This window comes from Lacerta agilis, chromosome 11 (genome assembly GCF_009819535.1).
Source record: "Lacerta agilis isolate rLacAgi1 chromosome 11, rLacAgi1.pri, whole genome shotgun sequence".
NCBI lineage: Eukaryota > Metazoa > Chordata > Lepidosauria > Squamata > Lacertidae > Lacerta > Lacerta agilis.
Window position 1 is genome coordinate 48,528,688 of NC_046322.1, and position 20,620 is coordinate 48,549,307.

The 20,620-nt window shown below is 41.2% G+C and overlaps 1 protein-coding gene across 1 annotated transcript in view; it reads right to left on the bottom strand.

Moving 5' to 3' along the window:
* The window catches only part of FBN2 (fibrillin 2), a 132,355-nt gene that overhangs the window by 44,100 nt on the left and 67,635 nt on the right, over positions 1-20,620 (bottom strand). Inside the window, exons 18-27 of the mRNA XM_033164487.1 lie at positions 19,727-19,852; positions 18,561-18,686; positions 12,664-12,783; positions 11,254-11,391; positions 10,316-10,366; positions 9,776-9,901; positions 7,016-7,243; positions 5,166-5,291; positions 1,311-1,439; positions 458-583 (exon numbers count right to left, since the gene is read on the bottom strand). Coding sequence (XP_033020378.1) covers positions 458-583; positions 1,311-1,439; positions 5,166-5,291; positions 7,016-7,243; positions 9,776-9,901; positions 10,316-10,366; positions 11,254-11,391; positions 12,664-12,783; positions 18,561-18,686; positions 19,727-19,852 — 1,296 coding nt within the window. The remainder of the gene's footprint in view (positions 1-457; positions 584-1,310; positions 1,440-5,165; positions 5,292-7,015; positions 7,244-9,775; positions 9,902-10,315; positions 10,367-11,253; positions 11,392-12,663; positions 12,784-18,560; positions 18,687-19,726; positions 19,853-20,620) is intronic.

A 20,620-nucleotide genomic window follows, 5' to 3' on the forward strand; every position in this document is an offset into this window, starting at 1 on the left:
AGCTCACAGATTGCACAGCTTCCTCGACCTGAAAGACTGGGAGCTTTGCTTTGCCAAATATGAAGGGCCTTCACAGTTCCCAATGGCATTTTAAAAAACCCCAAAACAAAACAAACAAAACACAAAATCAGACTTGAAAAGCTCAGCTTGGCTGTGTCCATAACATGGACCAAAAACATTTTATAGCAACCATTAAGAGTTTAATTAACAGTTCAATATTAAATAATTTACGTGAATAGACCTTTATGGTTAGGCTGATCTCTGGCTGCATGTGTGCAAAATCTCATTTTACATTTCCAGTCCAAGAACTTCAGAGGAAAATTACACTTGATTTGCCATTCGTCAAAGCATTAGGAGCTAGACAAATTCATATTACGAACCGAGTTATCATTATAGCTAGGAAAAATTACTAGCTATAGAACAAGGAACATTTCATTCAGAGACACCTGAAACTCACCCACACAATCTTCACGTGATGGAGACAGTTCATGCCCAAGAGGACAGTCACATTGAAAGCTTCCTTCAGTATTCACACACGTGCCACCTCTACAGAGAAGAGGGTTACGCTCGCATTCATCTATATCTGAAAAGAAAATATAAGGGAAATATTGTTATGGGGACCATTTGAGATGAAGTAAGAGATTGTAAACATCTGGAAGTAATTAGGGACGTCTGACTCCCTGAGAAGGAGGCTGTTTCATAACAACAATGATACTTATATCCTTCAGATTTCATAACAAATAAAACATAAAATTGTATAGAATACAGGAAATTGGATGATTTATTCACCTGAGGGAATCCCAAATTCATAATTAGGTTAAAGAAATTCATGAAATTTGAAAACCCAGATCATGCAGAATTGTTTTATTTCAAATTTCTTACATATACTGCTATCAAATATTAAAGTTTTCTTTCCTCTTTTATTATGAAAGGCTCGTTTTAGCAAATGGCTGCAGGCAGCAAAACAAAGGAACCCATGTTTCTCATGGGAAGTATGTTACCTTTTGTCGTTGCAACTACTGTGATGATGGGGAAATGTGTTGTCTTATATACTGTAGTTTGCACAACTTTCAGACCATTTAACCGCTGCTAATCCAATAACAAGTACACAATTTTATGCCTAGTTGACGTGTTCAGGCCTCAAAGGCTACCTTGTGCCCATAAAGGGACAGGATATTTGTAATACTTCATATACATAATTGCTGTATGTAAGCACAATCAGATGGTATGAAAAATGGGCATATAGCTATGAACATGTCTTACACAAGCTTCGAAATGTATATGTACTAAAACATTCATCGTTTACTTACCCATGCAGTTCTTCATCATCATAAATCCACTTTCATAGCCTTCAAAGCATTCACATTCAAAGCTGCCTGGAGTGTTGACACAGGTACCACTTCCACAGAGGTCAGGTGAGATATGGCACTCATCAATGTCTAGTTTCAGAATAAATAAATATATAACAAGACTGACAATCCATTTTTAAATCCATTTTTTCCTTTAATTATTTGCAGAGAATACTGGAGATATTTAAACATTTGAAATATCAAAGTGTCAGGAATCCGAAATACAGTAGGAAGAAAGAGAAGGTTAAGGGGTGATATGATATACATGTTCAAATATATAAAAGGATGTCATATAGAGGAGGGTGAAAGGTTGTTTTCTGCTGCTCCAGAGAAGCGGACACGGAGCAATGGATTCAAGCTACCAAAAAAAAAAAAAAGATTCCACCTAAACATTAGGAAGAACTTCCTGACAGTGAGAGCTGTTCGGCAGTGGAATTTGCTACCAAGGAGTGTGGTGGAGTCTCCTTCTTTGGAGGTCTTTAAGCAGAGGCTTGACAGCCATCTGTCAGGAATGCTTTGATGGTGTTTCCTGCTTGGCAGGGGGTTGGACTGGATGGCCCTTGTGGTCTCTTCCAACTCTATGATTCTATGATCATGATATCTGAAAATGGAATTTGATAATTGAAGCGGTTGGGAAATAATCAAAGTGGTTGTGAAGAGCAATTTGTACAACTATTTGTACAACTTCCCATGGAAACTCTCCCTCCTCTAGTAAGATTCTTTGAACACTTCTTCATAAAGTTGGCATGCTGTGATCTCAGGGGGCTGCCTCCTGAGTGGAAAGCAATAGCTTAACCTTCACAAATGGATGTTCATCTAGACTCTCCGCAGGCATGGATGAGCTCCATCTACTCTAATTATTCTGAGTACTGTTCAATTCAGCTCCATGCTTAGATCACATCCTGGAACTGCTGATTTGAGCAACAGAAAGTGTAAAAAGGGAGAGTTCACCTTAGCTGCATACTGGGTATTGTCTCTTCCACGTTGCCATATGCTTCCAGAGCAACGGACTGGATAGGAACAGGAGTCAATGGTGACCAGCATGTCATCTCTTACACAGGGAAGTCTGTTGCTTGCTGCTGCGGCTGCTCTTTAGGGGCAGAGACTTGGAAACTGACCCAAGCTCACCAGCTCCCAAGCCAGGGAAGCCCATAAATCTGTGGGGTGACAGATGCTCCCCAAACTGGCTGAAGAGGTGAGACAAAATTCTCAGGTGTAGTGGTAAAAAGGGCAAGCAGGTGGCCTCCCAAAGAGGAGCCTTTGAGATTGCTTAGGTCTTGCATTGGCAGAAGGTCTCACAGAGATTAGCCTTCAATGCTTCTTCCCTTTCTGTATAAATTCAACTTCAGCCCCTTTACTAGAGATTATAGAGGAAATTATGTGGAAGGGATATGCTAGAAAGAATGTCAGGAAAACTTTAAAATAGTTTAAAAGAACTTCTGCTGAAGAACTTTGAGCTTTATAAAAACAGTGTTTCCTGCCCATAAAGCAGAACTAGTTTGGGATGGCTGGGAGATTTCCCCTAAGTTAGAAGACTGACCCCGTCTTCCTCAGCTACGAGTGATCGCCAAAGAAGAAGAAGAAAAAGAAGGCGCTGCTCTAGAGGAAAAGAAAGCTCTCTTGACATTTGTGAGGGATACAATCTCCGGGTGATATTTTCCTTCCCGACTCTCAGAATTGCTTTAGACTTAAGAGCTAAGCCGAGCAAGTGCATTGCCCGTCAATGCAATCATTATGAAAACAAGGAAATCACCAGCTATAGCAACATTAACATCTAGAAAGGCCTTGATTCACATGCCTTACCACCCACATTTTATATTACCCCAGCACATTTATTTGACTTCCGCAGTTCCAGAACAAACTTCTTTTCACTGTTAATGTGCAACCACCCACTGTGCGCACATCCATTCATCACAGTTGTAGAAAGTCTCAGGAAAAACCTCAACCTCAGATTTGCTCCAGTGTGAAAAGAATGGCTTTTGTTTATAGGACAATGCTAGATACTGATTTATTTGGACAGCTTGGGATCCATTTGGGATTCATCCTGCTAATACAGCAATTTCAATAAACTGCACCTGTGAGAATGTTCCCTGGTGTGTTGAGACCAAGTTTTGAAGATACTGGATGTACAAAACCTGGAACACCATTGGTGGTAACAGTAGATACTGTTATTTTAAGCAATCATTCCAAGCACCCAACTGTCACCAGATTTCTTGCCCAAACTGTTATCTCTGCACAGCATTATAAAAAGATGAAAGATGCATTGCAAATTTAGTAAATCCGGGATAATAACAGGGGAATAGCTGGATTATCCTTGTTCAATCTTCAGAAGTTCAAGTCTTGAGACCCTGAAATATGGCACAGTCAATGGCTATTTGGACAGGTTGGGCCCAGCATTCTTGGACTGAGGTGTTCCATGGACTGAAACAAAAGCAATCTTGCACTGAAACTTGGGGCTTGATAGTTTTGAACATTAGTTGGAAGTATTTCAAAGTCTCTAAATGCAAGGGCAAGCAGTGGTCTCGTGAAACTCACTGAGGAAAGGAATGGTAGATAAGGCCTTCCAACGCTAAGTGTTCCCACCTCCTCTTTCTTACTGCGGTTGCTGCTCTCCATATGCCTTTCCCTCTGGGCTCTATCAGTAGCTAATAATAATAATAATAATAATACAATATTATTTATACCCCACCCATCTGGCTCTCAACAGAAGAAGAGAAGAAGAAGAAGAAGAAGAAGAAGAAGAAGAAGAAGAAGAAGAAGAAGAAGAAGAAGAATGTGATAAAACATCAAACAATAAAAACTTCCCTAAATGGAGAGAAAGGGGTGGGAGAAGGAGTGTGCCATTCCTTCTCTTTGCTGGCTCTCTTGGAGAGGGCAGATGAACTATCAGAGGTAGGAGCCAGAATGCTTCAGGGATTGGCCCTGTGCTCCTTACAGGTGTGTTACCCTTGGGTGCCTGATACCTATACTGCTGACTGTGCTGTTCTCTGGGAAGACCATGGCGGAAATGGTTTCCAGACTTTTTAAATGAAAAGAAGCCAAGGCTAATGGAGGAACGGGGGGAAAGACACTACCTAAACTTCTTCCTTTTCAACATTTTTCTGCTGAAAATCACAAACACTGAGCCCCTCTCCTTCCATGTAGAAAAACAGTAGGGAGCATTTGGGGCGGGGGGGGGGGGTGTATCTATAAAAAGTTGAGCAAGTGCACTTCCTGTCATTATTCCACTCAAACTTACAGGCCCTTGTGGCTTCTTTTAACTTAAAAAAAAAGATGAGGGGGCAGTTCCACATTGTGGGGTGCAAGGGTATGCTCCTGCTCTGCTCTAACTTCTGATAAATCTGAGTTAATTTCATTACTTCACACTTTTTAAAACTACAGTTGTTTACGAACTTAATCCGTTCTGGAAGTCCGTTCTTAAACCAAAGCATTCTAAAACCAAGGTGTGCTTTCCCATAGCAGCAGGGGACTCCATTTACAAATGGAACACACTCAACAGGAAACGAAGCATGTTCTGCTTCCAAGGCAAAGTTCACAAATCAAAGCACCTACTTCCGGGTTTGCAGCGTTCTTAATCCAAGTTGTTCATAAACTAAGCTGTTCTTAAACCAAGGTACCACTGTACACTTCTTGCAAGGTCTTTGCAGGCTTTGGTTGTGGTGAGGAGCCCTCAACCACCCAGATTAATGGAAAGTTGCTACAGGATGCAAACTTGAATGTCATGCAAGTCACATTCCAGGAGGGGGATGAGTGGGCAGCTCAAACCTCCCTTTGTATGCACCAATGTTTCTCTAAGGATTCCTATGTCAAACTCACCTGTACAATTTCTTTCTTCCATGTCTAAAGCAAATCCACTGTTACATCTACATTTGAAGCTTCCAATTGTGTTTCTGCATTTGCCATTTGTGCACATGCCAGGGAACACTTTGCACTCATTTATATCTGCAAGAGGAAAATAGATAAAATGAGTTCACATATTTTATGCAATGCAAGAGCTCACTTATCGTGCAAACAGTGACAACTCAAAATGTACTGTTTTATCAAAGAGAACTAGAACAGCGGAATCTATTTTAGTAAATGCACCAGGTGTTCTATTTCTGCAACTGATCCTCTCAAATATATGTTAAAATTATACAAACAACCATTAACATTTTAAATCATATGCTATGGTTCTCTGTGGCTGATACAGTTAACAGGAGAGATAAAGTGAATAAAGAAAGATTTAGTCTCAAAACAGGTAATTAGTTGGTCAAATTACCAAGCAAGTGTCTGGAGGCCATTAGAAGAGAAGTATTAATTCATTCATAAGAGAGGGTTTGTGCAGATCGAATAATAATGGACAAAGGAATATTTTGTCTTTCCAAATTATTTATTTTTAGGGCCCACTCTATTGTTCAGAGAGTGGTAAGACCCAGAGCCACTGTAGGGTAAGGGCTTCATAATTACAGCCACAGTGGAGTCAGGGCAGTTAGAATAGCCTTTCTATATCCTGCTTTGACTTGTATAATGGCAAAACTAGGTATTGCATGGCAGATCTCTAGATAGTCTTATCCTGACAACTGTCACAAGCCTGTGACATCAAGTGGAGGAATAAGGTGGAGAGGGGCTGATTAAGCTTTTTCTCCTCCAGCCACTTTCCTACTCTAACTCTCTTCTCCAATTACAGATAGGTAGCCGTGTTAGTCTGCCATAGTCAAAACAAAATATAAAATCAAAAAAATCAAAAAATCCTTCCAGTATATTCAGTGTATATTCAGTATATTCAATGTATCTGAAGAAGTGTGCATGCACACGAAAGCTCATACCAAGAACAAACTTAGTTGGTCTCTAAGGTGCTACTGGAAGAATTTTTTTTCTTTTGTTTTTTCTCTTCTCCAAGCTAGCTTTCCATCATTGGTGAAAGACATGCGTTTTCAAATAGAAAAATAGCCAGAGGGGAAAGTGGAGTAAGCAGTACGCCTTCTCTTGCTTCACTCAAACTCAATAGTCTTCTACAGCTGCTTTTCTTAGTAGATAGTTGAGAGGCTGCTATATGCATCATCTGTGCTATGCAACATCTGGTTGCTTCAATAGCTTGCATCAGAGTGGGGGGGGGGGCTGGGTAGGGACATGGGAAGCAAACATGCCACTCTCATTCCCTGTAATACCCTAGGTAGAACCTGCATACATATGCCACAAGGAAGGGGAAGAAACAGGGCTCTCTTGAGCCCTATGGCTCAAGGGCAGTCCCTCATGTTTATGGCATGTCATCTACTAGACTGCAGACCTATACAGTAGAACCTTAGTTCTCGAACTTAATCCATCCCAGAAGTCCGTTTGACTCCTGAAACCATTCGGAAACCAAGGCGCGGCTTCCGATTGGCTGCAGGAGTTTCCTGCACTCAAGCGGAAGCCGCATTGGATGTTTGGCTTCCGAAAAACATTCGAAAACTGGAACATTTACTTACAGGTTTTTGGCATTCGGGAACCGATTTGTTCGTCAACTAAGCCATTCAAGAACCAAGATATGACTGTATTAGGTGGACCATAAATCCAAGCGAAGAAATCATAACTTATATATGCTTACATGCATAAAATTATACAGAAAACATAATACAAGTTGGAGAAAAGTAAAATGTACAAATGATACTGCCCTTGATGGAATTCCACCACAAATGCTATTTTACCTTTATAAAAAGGCCTGCCTGTTAAAATATCTCCTCGGTTGGAGAAGCCTGGTCCTCTGGGACACAATATTTCATACTCTTTTGTCCCAGGCTTGGGACATTCCTCACAGTCCAATCCCCAAGCGGCACCCACAGCACAGCAGCAGGTATCCATCCGGAACTTTCCAGGGACAAGTTGAACACATTCATCTTCATCCCACTTCAGATAGCACTGCTCCATTCGGATATCTACAAAAGAGATTGAAAACAATGCCAGATGTTGAAGTTCTGGAGCCCAATCCTAAAACTTTCGCACCATCAAGTACGTGGCTTATCATGAGCACTCCAAATTCTGGCTTGGGCAAATATGGGACCAGCAACATTGATCTCTGGTCTATGGAGCCCTTAGGGAAGTTTTTAATGTTTGATCTTTTATCGTGTTTTTAATGTTCTGTTGGGAGCCGCCCAGAGGTCCGTTTGTAAACCAAAAACAGGTTGTAACCCAAGGCGCGCTTTCACCAATGGGGCCTCCCCCCCCAAAAAATTGTCCGTAATAAAAAAAAAAGGGTTGTAATCCAAAAAAAACCAAGGTTGCCAACCGGGGCACGCACTTCCAGGTTTGACATGTTTGTAATCCAAACCAAGACGTATGCAAACCAAGGTACCACTGTACTGGCATCTAACACAGCAAACAAAGAGTTACTTTCAAATACGTCAGGAAAGGTTGCATGTCATGAGAAGCAAAGCACACATGGCTCCATGCTGGTATCTTCACCCCCACATCACCTTGGAGTGATGCCCCGATATGCCGCTTGGCCATTTGACCACTGTTTGCTGTGTTTGAACTACTACATAAGCTTTTTGTTCTGAAGTGCCCCGGGGCAGACCTTCTCAACTGGCACGTTGAGTGAGCTCTGTCCTACTGCAATAGTCATAATAAATGCCGGGTCCCTAAATCTGGATGCTGGACTTGGAAAGAGTTTCCTTGGTTCTGTGGTTTATTCAAAGGGTGGTTGTTCCTCACCTGGGTAACGAGCAAGGTAGTGTAGAGGGGAATTCTTACCACAATGGGGAGATGTGAAGCTGCTCCCTGATGCAGAGCTTCCCCTTCTGCCCATCAAATGTGTGGAAGGGTAGAACTACTGCCAGTGAGTTCCCTGCAGGTAGCAGCCAGCAGTAAGCCCCTAAGTGGGATGTTTGCTGAACTTGCCTGTTATCCACTGGACCGTAAGCTGTCACACTTAACCTCTGCTGTCACACAAGATGGCATCAGGCCAGATTTGGGTTCGAAAACTGTTCCAGCTCCAGGGCTGGCACAGCAAGTTGCCTGCTCTTTCCCCCTTCCCCACCAGCCGATGTGAATCACAGGATTGCAGATGCAGTGGTCTCTGCGGTTTGGATTGTGCAGTAAGTTTTCACCCAGAAAGATGAACAATGTCCTGCTAATGAAGAAAAACTGGACTTCTGGTAGCAAGTACACTGCCAGCCCTCTGCCCTCCTGGGCAAGCCAATGCCTTTAGGCATTTCCCCCCAATAACTTGCCCAGAAATTGAGTTCATTTTTTGAAATTGCTATTATCTTTCTTGAGTGCGTTTTTACCCTGCTGTTTTCTTAAGAGTGAGAAATTCCTGAATTGAATGCTGGGTTGGTTTGGGTGATGGCAGAGCTTCGTTCCTAATTTTCATTCTCTTTTGGCTATAGTGTTTTAAAATGGATTCAATATGTCTACAACTATTTCATAAAGTACTGGCATCTAACAAGTACATAACGAATGTGAAATTCCTAGAAGTAGATGGAAAGTACAATTGCAAATAAACCAGTAAAAACTTTTTTTAAAAAAAAAACCCACAAAAAAACACACCACTCCAAGCACATAAAAAGGCCTTCCAAGTACAGCCTTCAGATCTTACACACTTCTAATATGAAAAGTTAAGAGTATTTTAATCTAATGGACACATGACATTGCATGATCTTTTTCTCTGGGTATTTCTAACTAAAAAGATTGACAGTAGAATCCTATAAATGTTCATGCAGAAGTAAGTATTGCTGGATTCTACTAGATTCACACACCCAAGGGTTTCAGAGCCTAGGGGCACTTTCAGACTTCTGCAATTTTCAGGTAGGATTCAATCACATAACGGTAAATTCAGGTCTTGCAATCATGGTGGATTGGCAAGCCTTGCAAAAGACTGGACTTTTTGAGATAAGGAGAGTGATGGGGAAAATGCACTGGGAAATGTGGGTTAACACTTGCTTTTACATGTCAAACAAATCAGGGTGAATGCTCAATAAACAAGTACTGGTAATCTGGATGTGACTTGTCATTGTGGTATTTTATCCATTGTGACTTGTCATTCTTTTTACTGATTATAGCTTAGTAATTCTTTATTGTAATTGTTAGATGTAAACTGTTTCATTATTATTTGCTGATATTTAATTTTACTGTTCACTATTATGTTCTAATGTGTTGTCGAAAATTGTTTTCTTTGATATAAGTTATCTATCTTAAAGTTCTATTTATTATGACTTTTTTGTATTGGGTCAGATTATTAGGTATGTGATCTTTGCTATTTTGTTGTTTCTTCAGCTTGTAAACTGCCTTGTGTATAGCAATATAGAGAAGTGGTATACAAATTAAAAGTGAAATGAAATGAAATGGCTACTGCAACTGGAGGTCACTAGGAGCACAAAAGGATTCAGGGCCTGTGGACTCTTGGTACAAAGCTAATGTGTGAACCGACCCTAAATCAACCACACAGTGAAGGTTTTATGGTTGCTCACCTAAACACATTCTGCCTGTTCCATCCAATGTTAGGCCGTCAGGACACTCGCAATGAAAAGATCCTCTGCTGTTGACACACCGTCCATTGGGGCACACTCCAGGGAAAACTTCACACTCATTTACATCTAGCATAAAGTATGAATAGGAAACTACAATTTATCTTGATTTTATTGAGACTGAAACAGTTTGTACTAGATGTATAACATATTGTGAAAGAACTGACATATTCATTTAATACTATCACATTGCTCCAACTAGGGAAATATAAGAATAATTAGCATGCTGAATGAGATCAAGGAACTGTCCCACGCCCCGTTTATAACATTCTTCAACCCCAACAGCCTTTTCACTGACTCAGTGGTTGTTTAGAAATTGTATATTTTTTAAAATAATGCACAAAAAATGAGAAAGGATAAGGGATATGGAGCAGCTTAGAGTCATGGTTCCTTGACTTCAACAGGCGTTGTTGTTGTTGTTGTTAGAAAAAAATAGGTTCAATAATTACATTTGTGAAAAAGAACAACAAAGAATAACTGTACCTTCACAGGAAACACCTTTGACTCTTGCAAATCCTCTGGGACATGCTGTGTCTGCAGTGGAGCAAAGATTTATTTCAGAACATGCTAGGTCAATGAGGCTGAATTGCCATGAAGGGGACCAACAGCTATATTTGTTAACAGATTTGATAAAATTCAATCATTTTAGCCTATGATTTTAGCCTATGTTGGTGTTGACCTTTAAAGCCCTAAACAGCCTTGGCCCTGTATACCTGAAGGAGGGTTTCCATGTCCACCATCCACCCTGCACACTGAGGTTCAGCTCTGAGGGCCTTCTGGCAGCTCCCTTACTCTGAGACATGAAGCTACAGGGAACCAGGCAGAGGGCCTTCTTGGTAGTGGCACCTGCCCTGTGGAACACCCCACCATCAGATGTCAAACAGATAAACAACAACTGTATTTCACTTTTAGAAGTTATCTAAAGGCAGCCCCATTCAGGGAAGTTTTTAATGGGTGATTTTTTATTGTGTTTTTAATATTTTGTTGGGCGCTAACTGGAGTGGCTGGGGCAGCACAGCCAGATGGGTTGTTGTTGTTGTTGTTGTTGTTGTTGTTGTTGTTGTTAACCTACATTGCCACCTCCCATGCTTTTCTGGAACCCTCCCCCCTTGCAAACATCTAGAGTAGATTTTCAGGGGGCATAGGTGGCTACAGGGGGAATTGGAAATATTGAAAAACCACCTCCTCCCCCTCCAGCAGAAGCATTCCACTAGGAGAGTTCCATTCCTGGGAAGTCTGAATCCAGACCAATTAAATATATTTGGTAACACAGTAAATGAATTTAATAAGCAGACTTTTCTTTACTTAAAGGATGCATACAGTCAGCCAGTTTTAAAGCAATGTTCCACCACTGAAACAACTCACATATTTCTGCCAAGTAGCTGGAGAACATTCCAACGTAAAAAACAAAAAACCCCTACCTAATTCGCAGCGCTCACAAGGGCTACCCCAAGCAGCTCCCAAAGTAGCACAGCATTCTGATTTTAGAGTGGCTCCATTGATGTTCACTTCACAACGACTGTCTTGAATGTTCAGCCAGCACGTTCCTTTCAGACTGTCTGCAGTGAATTAAAACAAAACAGGATATTCATAATCCACCTGTGTCATCAGTGTTGGAAGTGAAAATGGTTACAGCCAGCCTGATCATTGGGATGCTTGCAGTACTTTGTGCTCCGGTTGCCAGTTCATCTGTCAACATCTCAGAGACAAACTACACACCTTTGTGTACTTGTTCTTATTTTGGGTTTGGGTTTTTTTTTGGGGGGGGGGTTGTGTTTTGTTTTGTTTTTTTACAAAAAGCTTGCATGCCAGGGGAAGGCTCGTTGACTCTTCTCCTTGCAGGCCCATACATATTTACTTACAATGGGACTTACCTCTGAATATTCATGAAAAGGCTCGCATTGTAAAATAATCATGATCTCTAACTTTCACTTAGCAACAGTGAAAAACAGAACCCCATTTATAAACTGAGTTTAGACCACTGAGATACAAGTATTAGGGGCAGTGTCATTCCACTAGATGCCAGTGTCATACCACTAGCATGAAGCTCCCTATTTGGGCAGGAGTCTGTAAGTGTTGCTGGCTGTATCCTTGGTGGCAGCAGGCAGCAGAAATCCCTGAAACAGTACATTCCTGGGGTGGGGAAGGGCTGAGCTGCTCCTGGATCTGTTGGATCCCAAGCTGGTCCCACTGCCAATACATGAAGGCATTAGAAATAACATGCTATGATAAGTCCCACTGGTCAGCAGACAGGTTGGATTGGACAAAAAATAATAATTATTTGAACCTTATTAGAAATGTTAATATAGACACAAAGGTGCAAGTTCCCAAAATGTCTTGAACAGAGTGGGAAGCTGTGGACCTTGAAGTGCAGTTGGACTCTAACTCCCATGGACCTCAACCAACTCCCATGGACCTCAACCAGCATGGCCTGTCATCAGGAATGAGTTCTAGTCCAGCAACATCTGGAAGGCTAACACTTCCCACCTCTGGCCTATAAAATGTATCAACAGTGAAGTGGATCTCTCTTGAAAGTTAGAGCCAGGAAAAAAAATTCTCACCATATTCAGTATTTCATAAGTCCAAGATAAGACAGCACATGAAATATTATTCTTGAAACTTTGTTTTATACAACTCTCATGGAGAAAATGGGAATCTTGATCTATTTTGATAAATTCTTTCTAGGGAACAAAACCTTGCTGTGTTACAAGTTGGATATTTCCAGATACCATTCTTTCTCTAAGGAATGTAGTCAACTGAATTTAATTCAGCACAATAGCCAACAGAATTCGTGCTTTTGTTTAAACAGCAAAACAAACCAATAGACTCACCAATACAGATGAAACCCGTAGAGTCTAGTTTGCTGCCAGATGAACACTCACAGATGAAAGAACCAAGATTGTTCTTGCAGGCACCGTTGACACAAGGGCTGCTTTCACATTCATTTATATCTATAATCCAGAAGGAAAAGACACTGTTAGATTCGCCATGTGTTTTTGGAAAATATTATGATGTATAAACCCTGCCATGAACCATGTTATGCCAGAATGTCTGGAAAATTTGTTCACTTTTTTTGTTTAAGCGTTAAACTAAATTTCTATAATGCAGAGAATGTAGGGCAGAAGACAGCTTGCATACTTTGGGAAGTGCTAATTAACTGGCTGCTTCGCATAAAGCTACAAACTTCCAAGAACTTGGACTGAAACTGTTTTCCAGAATAAATTATAATTGTCTTGTGAGAAATCAAAGCCCATTTAATGGAAAGCAATCCACCCCCTGCCACAATGTACTGTGGCCAAACAAAGGCTGTATTGTTTCTGTCATTTTATGGCTCCATGAGGCTTTGGGAAAATTAAGAAAACACTGTCAGAAACTAAACATTACAATGCTGTCTGTGACTCCACAGACCTGGAAACTTCCTAAAAAGTAATGCTGCAACTAACTATACCCCGCGACGGGGTGAGCTCCCGTTCCTCGATCCCTGCTCCTGCCAACCTAGCATTTCGAAAGCATGTCAAAGTGCAAGTAGATAAATAGGTACCGCTCCGGTGGGAAGGTAAACGGCGTTTCCGTGCGCTGCTCTGGTTTGCTAGAAGTGGCTCGGTCATGCTGGCCACATGACCCGGAAGCTGTACGCCGGCTCCTTCGGCCAAAAAAGCGAGATAGTGCTGCAACCCCAGAGTCGTCCGTGACTGGATCTAATAGTCAGGGGTCCCTTTACCTTTACTAGCCCATTTCCTAAATTTCACCTGCCCCTTCCCATGGCTCATCCTCAGGCTTTCCATGTGCTGTTTTTAAGTAGGTCCATATGTAGGTGTGCAGCCCAACCTAACAATATCAATCTTTTTTAATTAAAAAATGGGGGAAATTAGCTTGAATCTACTTTTTTGATAACAGAAAGGTAATTTTTTCAGGACAGTAATTCTCTAAAGAGTAGTTTTGTGTGTATAAATATATTTGCAGTTCACCTGAATCTTTTTTGAGACGAGTCTTATATCATGCAAGACATACTATTCCAAACAGAGAGTTCATGTTATGGCTCAGGAATGGAATACATTTTAGTACATAATTACTTTCTCAAGGAGGGACTAAGAACTAAATCCAACCCACTAAACCTAAAATTAAAAAATAAGTGAAAAATTAAACACAAGATCTAGTTAAATACTGGATAAATATACCCTAGTATGTAATAATAAATACATTTTTCCACTTATACTTCCTTTGAATATGATGTGCTACTCTGTTCTCCCATTCCCATCCCAAATCTGTATTTCTCCAGAAATACTCCTTTGCACCCCTTTTTAGATTCTCCAGAACAGAGTGCTAAAAACAGTTCATTGCCTGAGAAGAGGCTGGGTTGGCACATCTGGGATACACTACTGATTATTGACTAATACACACACATATATACAGTATATATGCATGTGTGTGTGTGTGTGTGTGTGTGTATACGTGTGTGTGCGTGTGTGTCACTCACTCTCACTCTCTCTCACACACACACACATACATACACACACACATATAGCTAAAGGGACCCCTGACCATTAGGTCCAGTCATGTCCGACTCTGGGGTTGCGGCGCTCATCTCAATTTATTGGCCGAGGGAGCCTGCGTACAGCTTCCGGGTCATGTGGCCAGCATGACAAAGCCACTTCTGGTGAACCAGAGCAGCGCATGGAAACGTCATTTACCTTCCCGCCAGAGCGGTACCTATTTATCTACTTGCACTTTGACGTGCTTTCGAACTGCTAGGTGGGCAGGAGCTGGGACCGAGCAACGGGAGCTCACCCCGTCGTGGGGATTCAAACCACCGACCTTCTGATCAGCAAGCCCTAGGCTCTGTGGTTTAACCCACAGTGCCACCCGCATCCATACACATATACATATATAATTAGAGAGGGGGACACCTGGGATACTTATGTATCTAGACATTTGGGGTACTTGTTCACAGGGGAGACCCCAAATTTCCCAGTATAGCTCCAGACTGCATTACTTAATCAGAGGAAACACTGGTTGGAAGCATTCCAAGTCCACAGTTTCACAGTGCAACTAAGACACAAAGCTAATTTCCCAAGATCCTCATCTATGTTTAAAAATAAAAAATAAAAAATGGGCATTTTTTGTAGTAACATTATTTGAAAGAAAATTTAAAATGACATCCTTCAACATTAATAAGTTTTTGAGTTCATCTATTCTTTATACTCTTAATACTGAAAAACGTAGCCTAGCTATATTTTGAGTTGACCTTTTGTAAAAGTAACATATTTAGTTTGCTTAGTCATTTCTTCAGAGTCAAAGCCAAAGTTGGAATTGTCCCTTGTGATTACATTACAGTGATTTATACTTTGTTGTTTGTGTTCTGGATTCATGTTCAACTGTGTGAACACGTTTATAGCCAGAGCTGTGCTTTGAAGATAAATATCAAGATGAACAGATACAGTCAGCATCTCCCTCTTGTATTATTTCAACCTTCAGCCTACAATAAAACTCCCCATGATACTAGGACATAAAACACACTCATGACCATTTGAGCGCCTATAAAAACATGCAGTGTAATCCCATGAGTATTTACTCAGAAGTAAGTCTCAGTATTTTCAATAGGGCTTGTTTCCAGGTAAAGTGTGTATAAGGATTACAGACTTAAGCTGTCATTGAGTTCCAAGTAACCCTATTGCGCTTTGATCAGGCTTCTTCAAAGTAAATGGTTTTAGAATTGTAGTCTGTTTTCAAAAATTATGAAAGCTCAGGGTTGAAGAATAACATTTCAATAGAACTGCAAGTCTAGTCCCTGCTGCATCATCTTAATTGCACTTGGGAAATGTCTGTGTTTCAAGTGTTTTTCACAGACATGACTCTATATCCTTATTATACAATTCAAATAACTGCACCATGGTTATTAAAAGTCTCACACCAGACGGTTTAGCAAATGTTCATGGAATTAAACCTGAATTGACTGGCAGAAGTAAAGCATCTATAGAGCGAGTTTACTTTAGTTAAACTCAGAGATAACTGAGTTTAGTTCAAGAAGCAAGTCGTTTCCTAAAAGGGGCAAATTAAATTCACTATAAAATCAAGACAAAATATTCCATAGCCAATCCAAGTGCAAGTCTTGGCTGACTGTTTGATATCTGAATGCACCTGATTCTTTATAAATATGGAAATGCTACTCAAATGCCCAGGGCAATGCAAGAGAATTATGTGGCAATAAAAATGAGCAGACATTGTATGTTCATAGGTACACCTAAGTTTTTAGAAGTTATCAAATCAACTCGGATATGGTCTGTATTAATCTATGGCTAAGCTGACTCAGGCTAACGGACAGAACAATCCAAAGGGAGCAAGAAAGGGAAACTCCTTGGTGGAAGACACATAAAATTCAAAGACCTGCTGAGTTACTTTATGGCAAAACAGATGGTAGGAATGTTTCGTGGTGGGAGGGGGTAATATTTCCTGGTCACCTTCCAGTCTTTCCTTCCCACTTATCCCAATAGGAGAAAAATCAGTAAGCCAGCTGCAGGGCTTGCATAATTTTATCCCCATCCAGGAGGAGTCATGGGAGTGGAGAGTAGAAGAGTCTGGATTGAGCAAATCCAAAGTAATCTCAGATCTGTTCCTGGAACAACCCTTTTCACTATTACCACTGAGCACCAACAGCAAAGCACCATGTGTGATCAAGCTTTCTGCGTCTGCAATAGGTGGCCTACAAGGGTGGACTTTCTTCCCTACCCCATGGATCTCCCTCTCTGTTCATGGAGAGGAAGCTCCACTGTATCCTATGGGCCTTTGGATCAGTGGTGTAGCCAAGTAATTTTAGACCCTGAACTGAATGACCTTACCAACAATGGGGGCTCTTTAAATGGCACATAAGTAACATTTCTGTTTTCTCCCCAGCCCTCCCCACTTCACATGCTTTGCAACCAGTTCTACATGCATGATATGTTAGACCAGGGCGGTCCAACTTTCCATACCAAGTGGGCCGCAAGGGTACTTCAACATGGAGCCCGCAGGCCACACACTGCCTTATCATGCAGTGGGGTGGGGAACCAAAATTTTATATCCCTCCCACCCTTGTGCTGCCTTCCCAAAGCCAGCTAAGCAAGGCACAAGGCTCTGGCAGGGTCCCAGAGCCCTCCTACCTCCTTTCCAAAGCTGGGAAAGCACTAACTAGGCTTTGCTAGGGAAACAAGAGGACTCTAGGACTCTGTCAAGAGTGTTCTTGCCTCCCTTCTAAAGCCCAGCATCTTCTTACCCAGCTTTGGAAAGGAAATGTGAGGGCTGCGGGGAGGGCAGTGGTGTCAAATGTTGCCAAGGGCTGCATGCACTCCTCGGGTCATGTGTTGGACAGCCCTGTGTTAAACCAGGAGGGTGCAGAAACCTAACTAAAAAACGTTGATTAAAAAATGAATAAAAATACTCTGAGTAAGTGCAGCTTTGCGTTTTAAATCATGGAACCAACACAACAGGAATAAAATTTGAGCTTTATCCTCCTGTCCGGATGCTTAATACATTTACCTAGGATAAATGCCCACCTGTAACCATGTATATCAGTGTTTCCCAAACTTGGGTTTCCATCTATTTTGGGACTACAACTCCCACCATCCCTAGCTAGCAAGTGGTTAGTGATGATGGAAATTGTAGTCCAAAAACAGCTGGAGACCCAAGTTTGGGAAGCACTCATGTATATGCTCAACAGAGCACCCCCTGACTATAATTAAAAACAAATAAAATAAGAAGCTACACAGGATGCTACAGTGACCAATGAAAGCTGAACAGTCCCTGGCATCTGCTTGCTTACCCAGGTGATGACTTGGGGCCTGGTTGGCGTTAACTAAAGTTCAGCCCTAGCAACAAAGCCGCCTGGGAAATTGTTGTCTTAGTGGCCCATTCTAGCTTTACATCATCAAAATATTATGCACAGGAGTAGTGGTAACGTAGGGCCCAGTCTAAGTTTAGTATTCATTCGGCAGCTATGAGACCTCCAATCATTCAGTCTGCTTGGGAAGATGCAGCAAATCGCAACTGTTCTATAGATTCAGGCCAGAGGAATTCTCTGCAGGTGTCTCTAAGAACAATGGGCTGCTTAGCTGCTCTGTGCTGGTGCCACTTAATGTAGCTTAATGAGATGTGGAAGATATTCATATTCAGGAAATGAATTCATAAGTAACAAAATAGTTATAGCCTATTTGACCAGTTTCCAAGCTTAAAAATAATTTAAAACAGGAACTAAAAAATGTAAGAAACAAAGCTTTGGTACCTTGCATTAGGTAAGAAGACAGAATGTGGTAACTCAGGCTTATAACCAACAACTTTCTTTAAATTCTTAATTAGTTTTATGAGATAAATAGTTATGAACTATGGACTGCAAGAAGATCAAACCTATCCATTCTGAAGGAAATCAACCCTGAGTGCTCACTGGAAGGACAGATCCTGAAGCTGAGGCTCCAATACTTTGGCCACCTCATGAGAAGAGAAGACTCCCTGGAAAAGACCCTGATGTTGGGAAAGATTGAGGGCACAAGGAGAAGGGGACAACAGAGGACGAGATGGTTGGACAGTGTTCTCCAAGCTACTAACATGAGTTTGACCAAACTGCGGGAGGCAGTGGAAGACAGGAATGCCTGGCGTGCTCTTGTCCATGGGGTCACAAAGAGTCAGACACAACTAAACGACTAAACAACAAGTTATGAACTCAGGACTACATCCGTATTTTTTGCTGCAGAATTCTTACCTTCACATGTGTCAGTTTCACTGCTGAATATATACCCCTTTGGGCATGAGCAGCTGTAGCTTCCAGGGGTATTTCGACACAAGCCATTGTCACATAGCAATCTGTTCACTAGACATTCATCAATGTCTGGAAAAGAAAAGTTGATTGTACCAATTAGTATGTACGACAGGAATGGTGTTGCCCCTTCTCACTCACAACAGCAGAAGGAAAATTTCCATTAGCGCTATTCCACAAATGCTTCTGTCAGTGATAGTTTTCTGGAATAAAGAGGTGCTAGAATTCACCATGAACACCTCCCTTGTTGTTCTCTTAGAATGGCAATGGTGCCCACCTGAGAGGTGGCGGAACTGAGTTCCTGTGAGTTCCCGCTAATAAAAAGCCCTGGCTTCTAAAAGCAGAAGCGGTTCATTTGGTATGGAGGAGCTTCCCGACAGGCAGGCTGGTTTTGCTTACTGGAAGGGAGGGGGGTGAAGTAGTGCAGAGGTTGGTGTGCAAATGCACTGTGCTAATTGCCAGTTTAGCTCTGCCAGTACGTTTGCAATGTACCAACTTCTCTGCTTCTCTCCCCTTCCTCTCCTATTAAGCCAGTGTTTTTCAACCACTGTTCCGCGGCACACTAGTGTGCTGCGAGATGTTGCCTGGTGTGCCGTGGGAAATTACTTTATATATAGTCAATATAGGCACAGAGTTAAATTTTTTAACATTTTCTAATGGTTGTGTGCCTTGTGATTTTTTTCATGAAACAAGTGTGCCTTTGCCCAAAAAAGGTTGAAAAACACTGTATTAAGCAACAGTGACCCACCTGCTAGAAAGCGGTCTCACTGCACCAGGTGAGCCGCTTCTGAGCAACAGTGGAATAATTCATCCAGTTCTATATAGAAGGTAGCATGCTCCTTTTGCACAAAAGCCTGTGCAAGAAAAAGGGCAATTCTTTCTTTTGTTTCACTTTTCTCACACAAAACCCTAGTGAAAGATATAAAATAGCTCTTCAGTTAGCAGAACAGAACACCAGGAAGGTTCTATCTCGTTTGAGGCACCCAACACTCCCTCTATTGTGCAGGAAAGGCAGTGATCACAATACTTAGCTTTCAAGCACTATTCCCTTTGCTCTTAGACTCACAGGCAGTCACAGCAGAAAACCTATGAATACAGTTCAGATAACATACCAACACAATTTCTTCCTGAAATATCCGATTCATATCCGCTGTTACAATTACACCGATAGCTGCCACGCAGGTTTTCACAAACCCCATTGGAGCAAATATCAGGATCTAAAGCACATTCATTAATATCTGCAAGAATAAAACAATTAACATTATTAATGTGGGTAGTTCATAATTTAATGTGTGTGTATCTGAAGAAGTGTGCATGCACACAAAAGCTTATACCAAGAACAAACTTAGTTGGTCTCTAAGGTGCTACTGGACAATTTTAAATTTTTAAAAAAATAATATACAGTACTAACTTCTTACAGCAAAGCCATTTAGTAAAAAGTGAAACCAACCATACTGAAGTTGCATGAAAGGTTAACACTTCAAATTAAACATCAGCAGACAAAATAGAACATTGGTCTGTTTTGCTCAGACAATAATGGAATATTAACCTGCTGCTGTATTTTCGTGTCCATTAGTATTTTTACCTGATCTTAACTGGGGTTTTTTTTTGGTGAGGTTGCTTTAAATATGGCAACCTGCTTTGAGATTAGTGTCGGGCTAAAATGTTTTAAATAATAAATAAACTCTTTATTATAGGACTGCAGCCTGAAGCTGCTTGGGAACTGCTTGGACTGGACGCACAGTTTTAAGGAATGAAAATTGTTTCATTTTATTAAAATACTATGTATATGTTACTGCCAAGAGAACATGTATAAATACATTCCTTGCTTCTGCTGCAGCAAGGGAGAATTTTGCCATTGATTCCAGTAGGAAAACAGCTTAGCCGTTCCTCAGAGTCTGGTTCACTTTAAAAAAAATATGGTGCCTCATACCCAAAACAACAGCACATGGGAGGTCGAGGAACAAAAGATTTTCGTCTGTTTATCTGATTTCATGCACAAGATT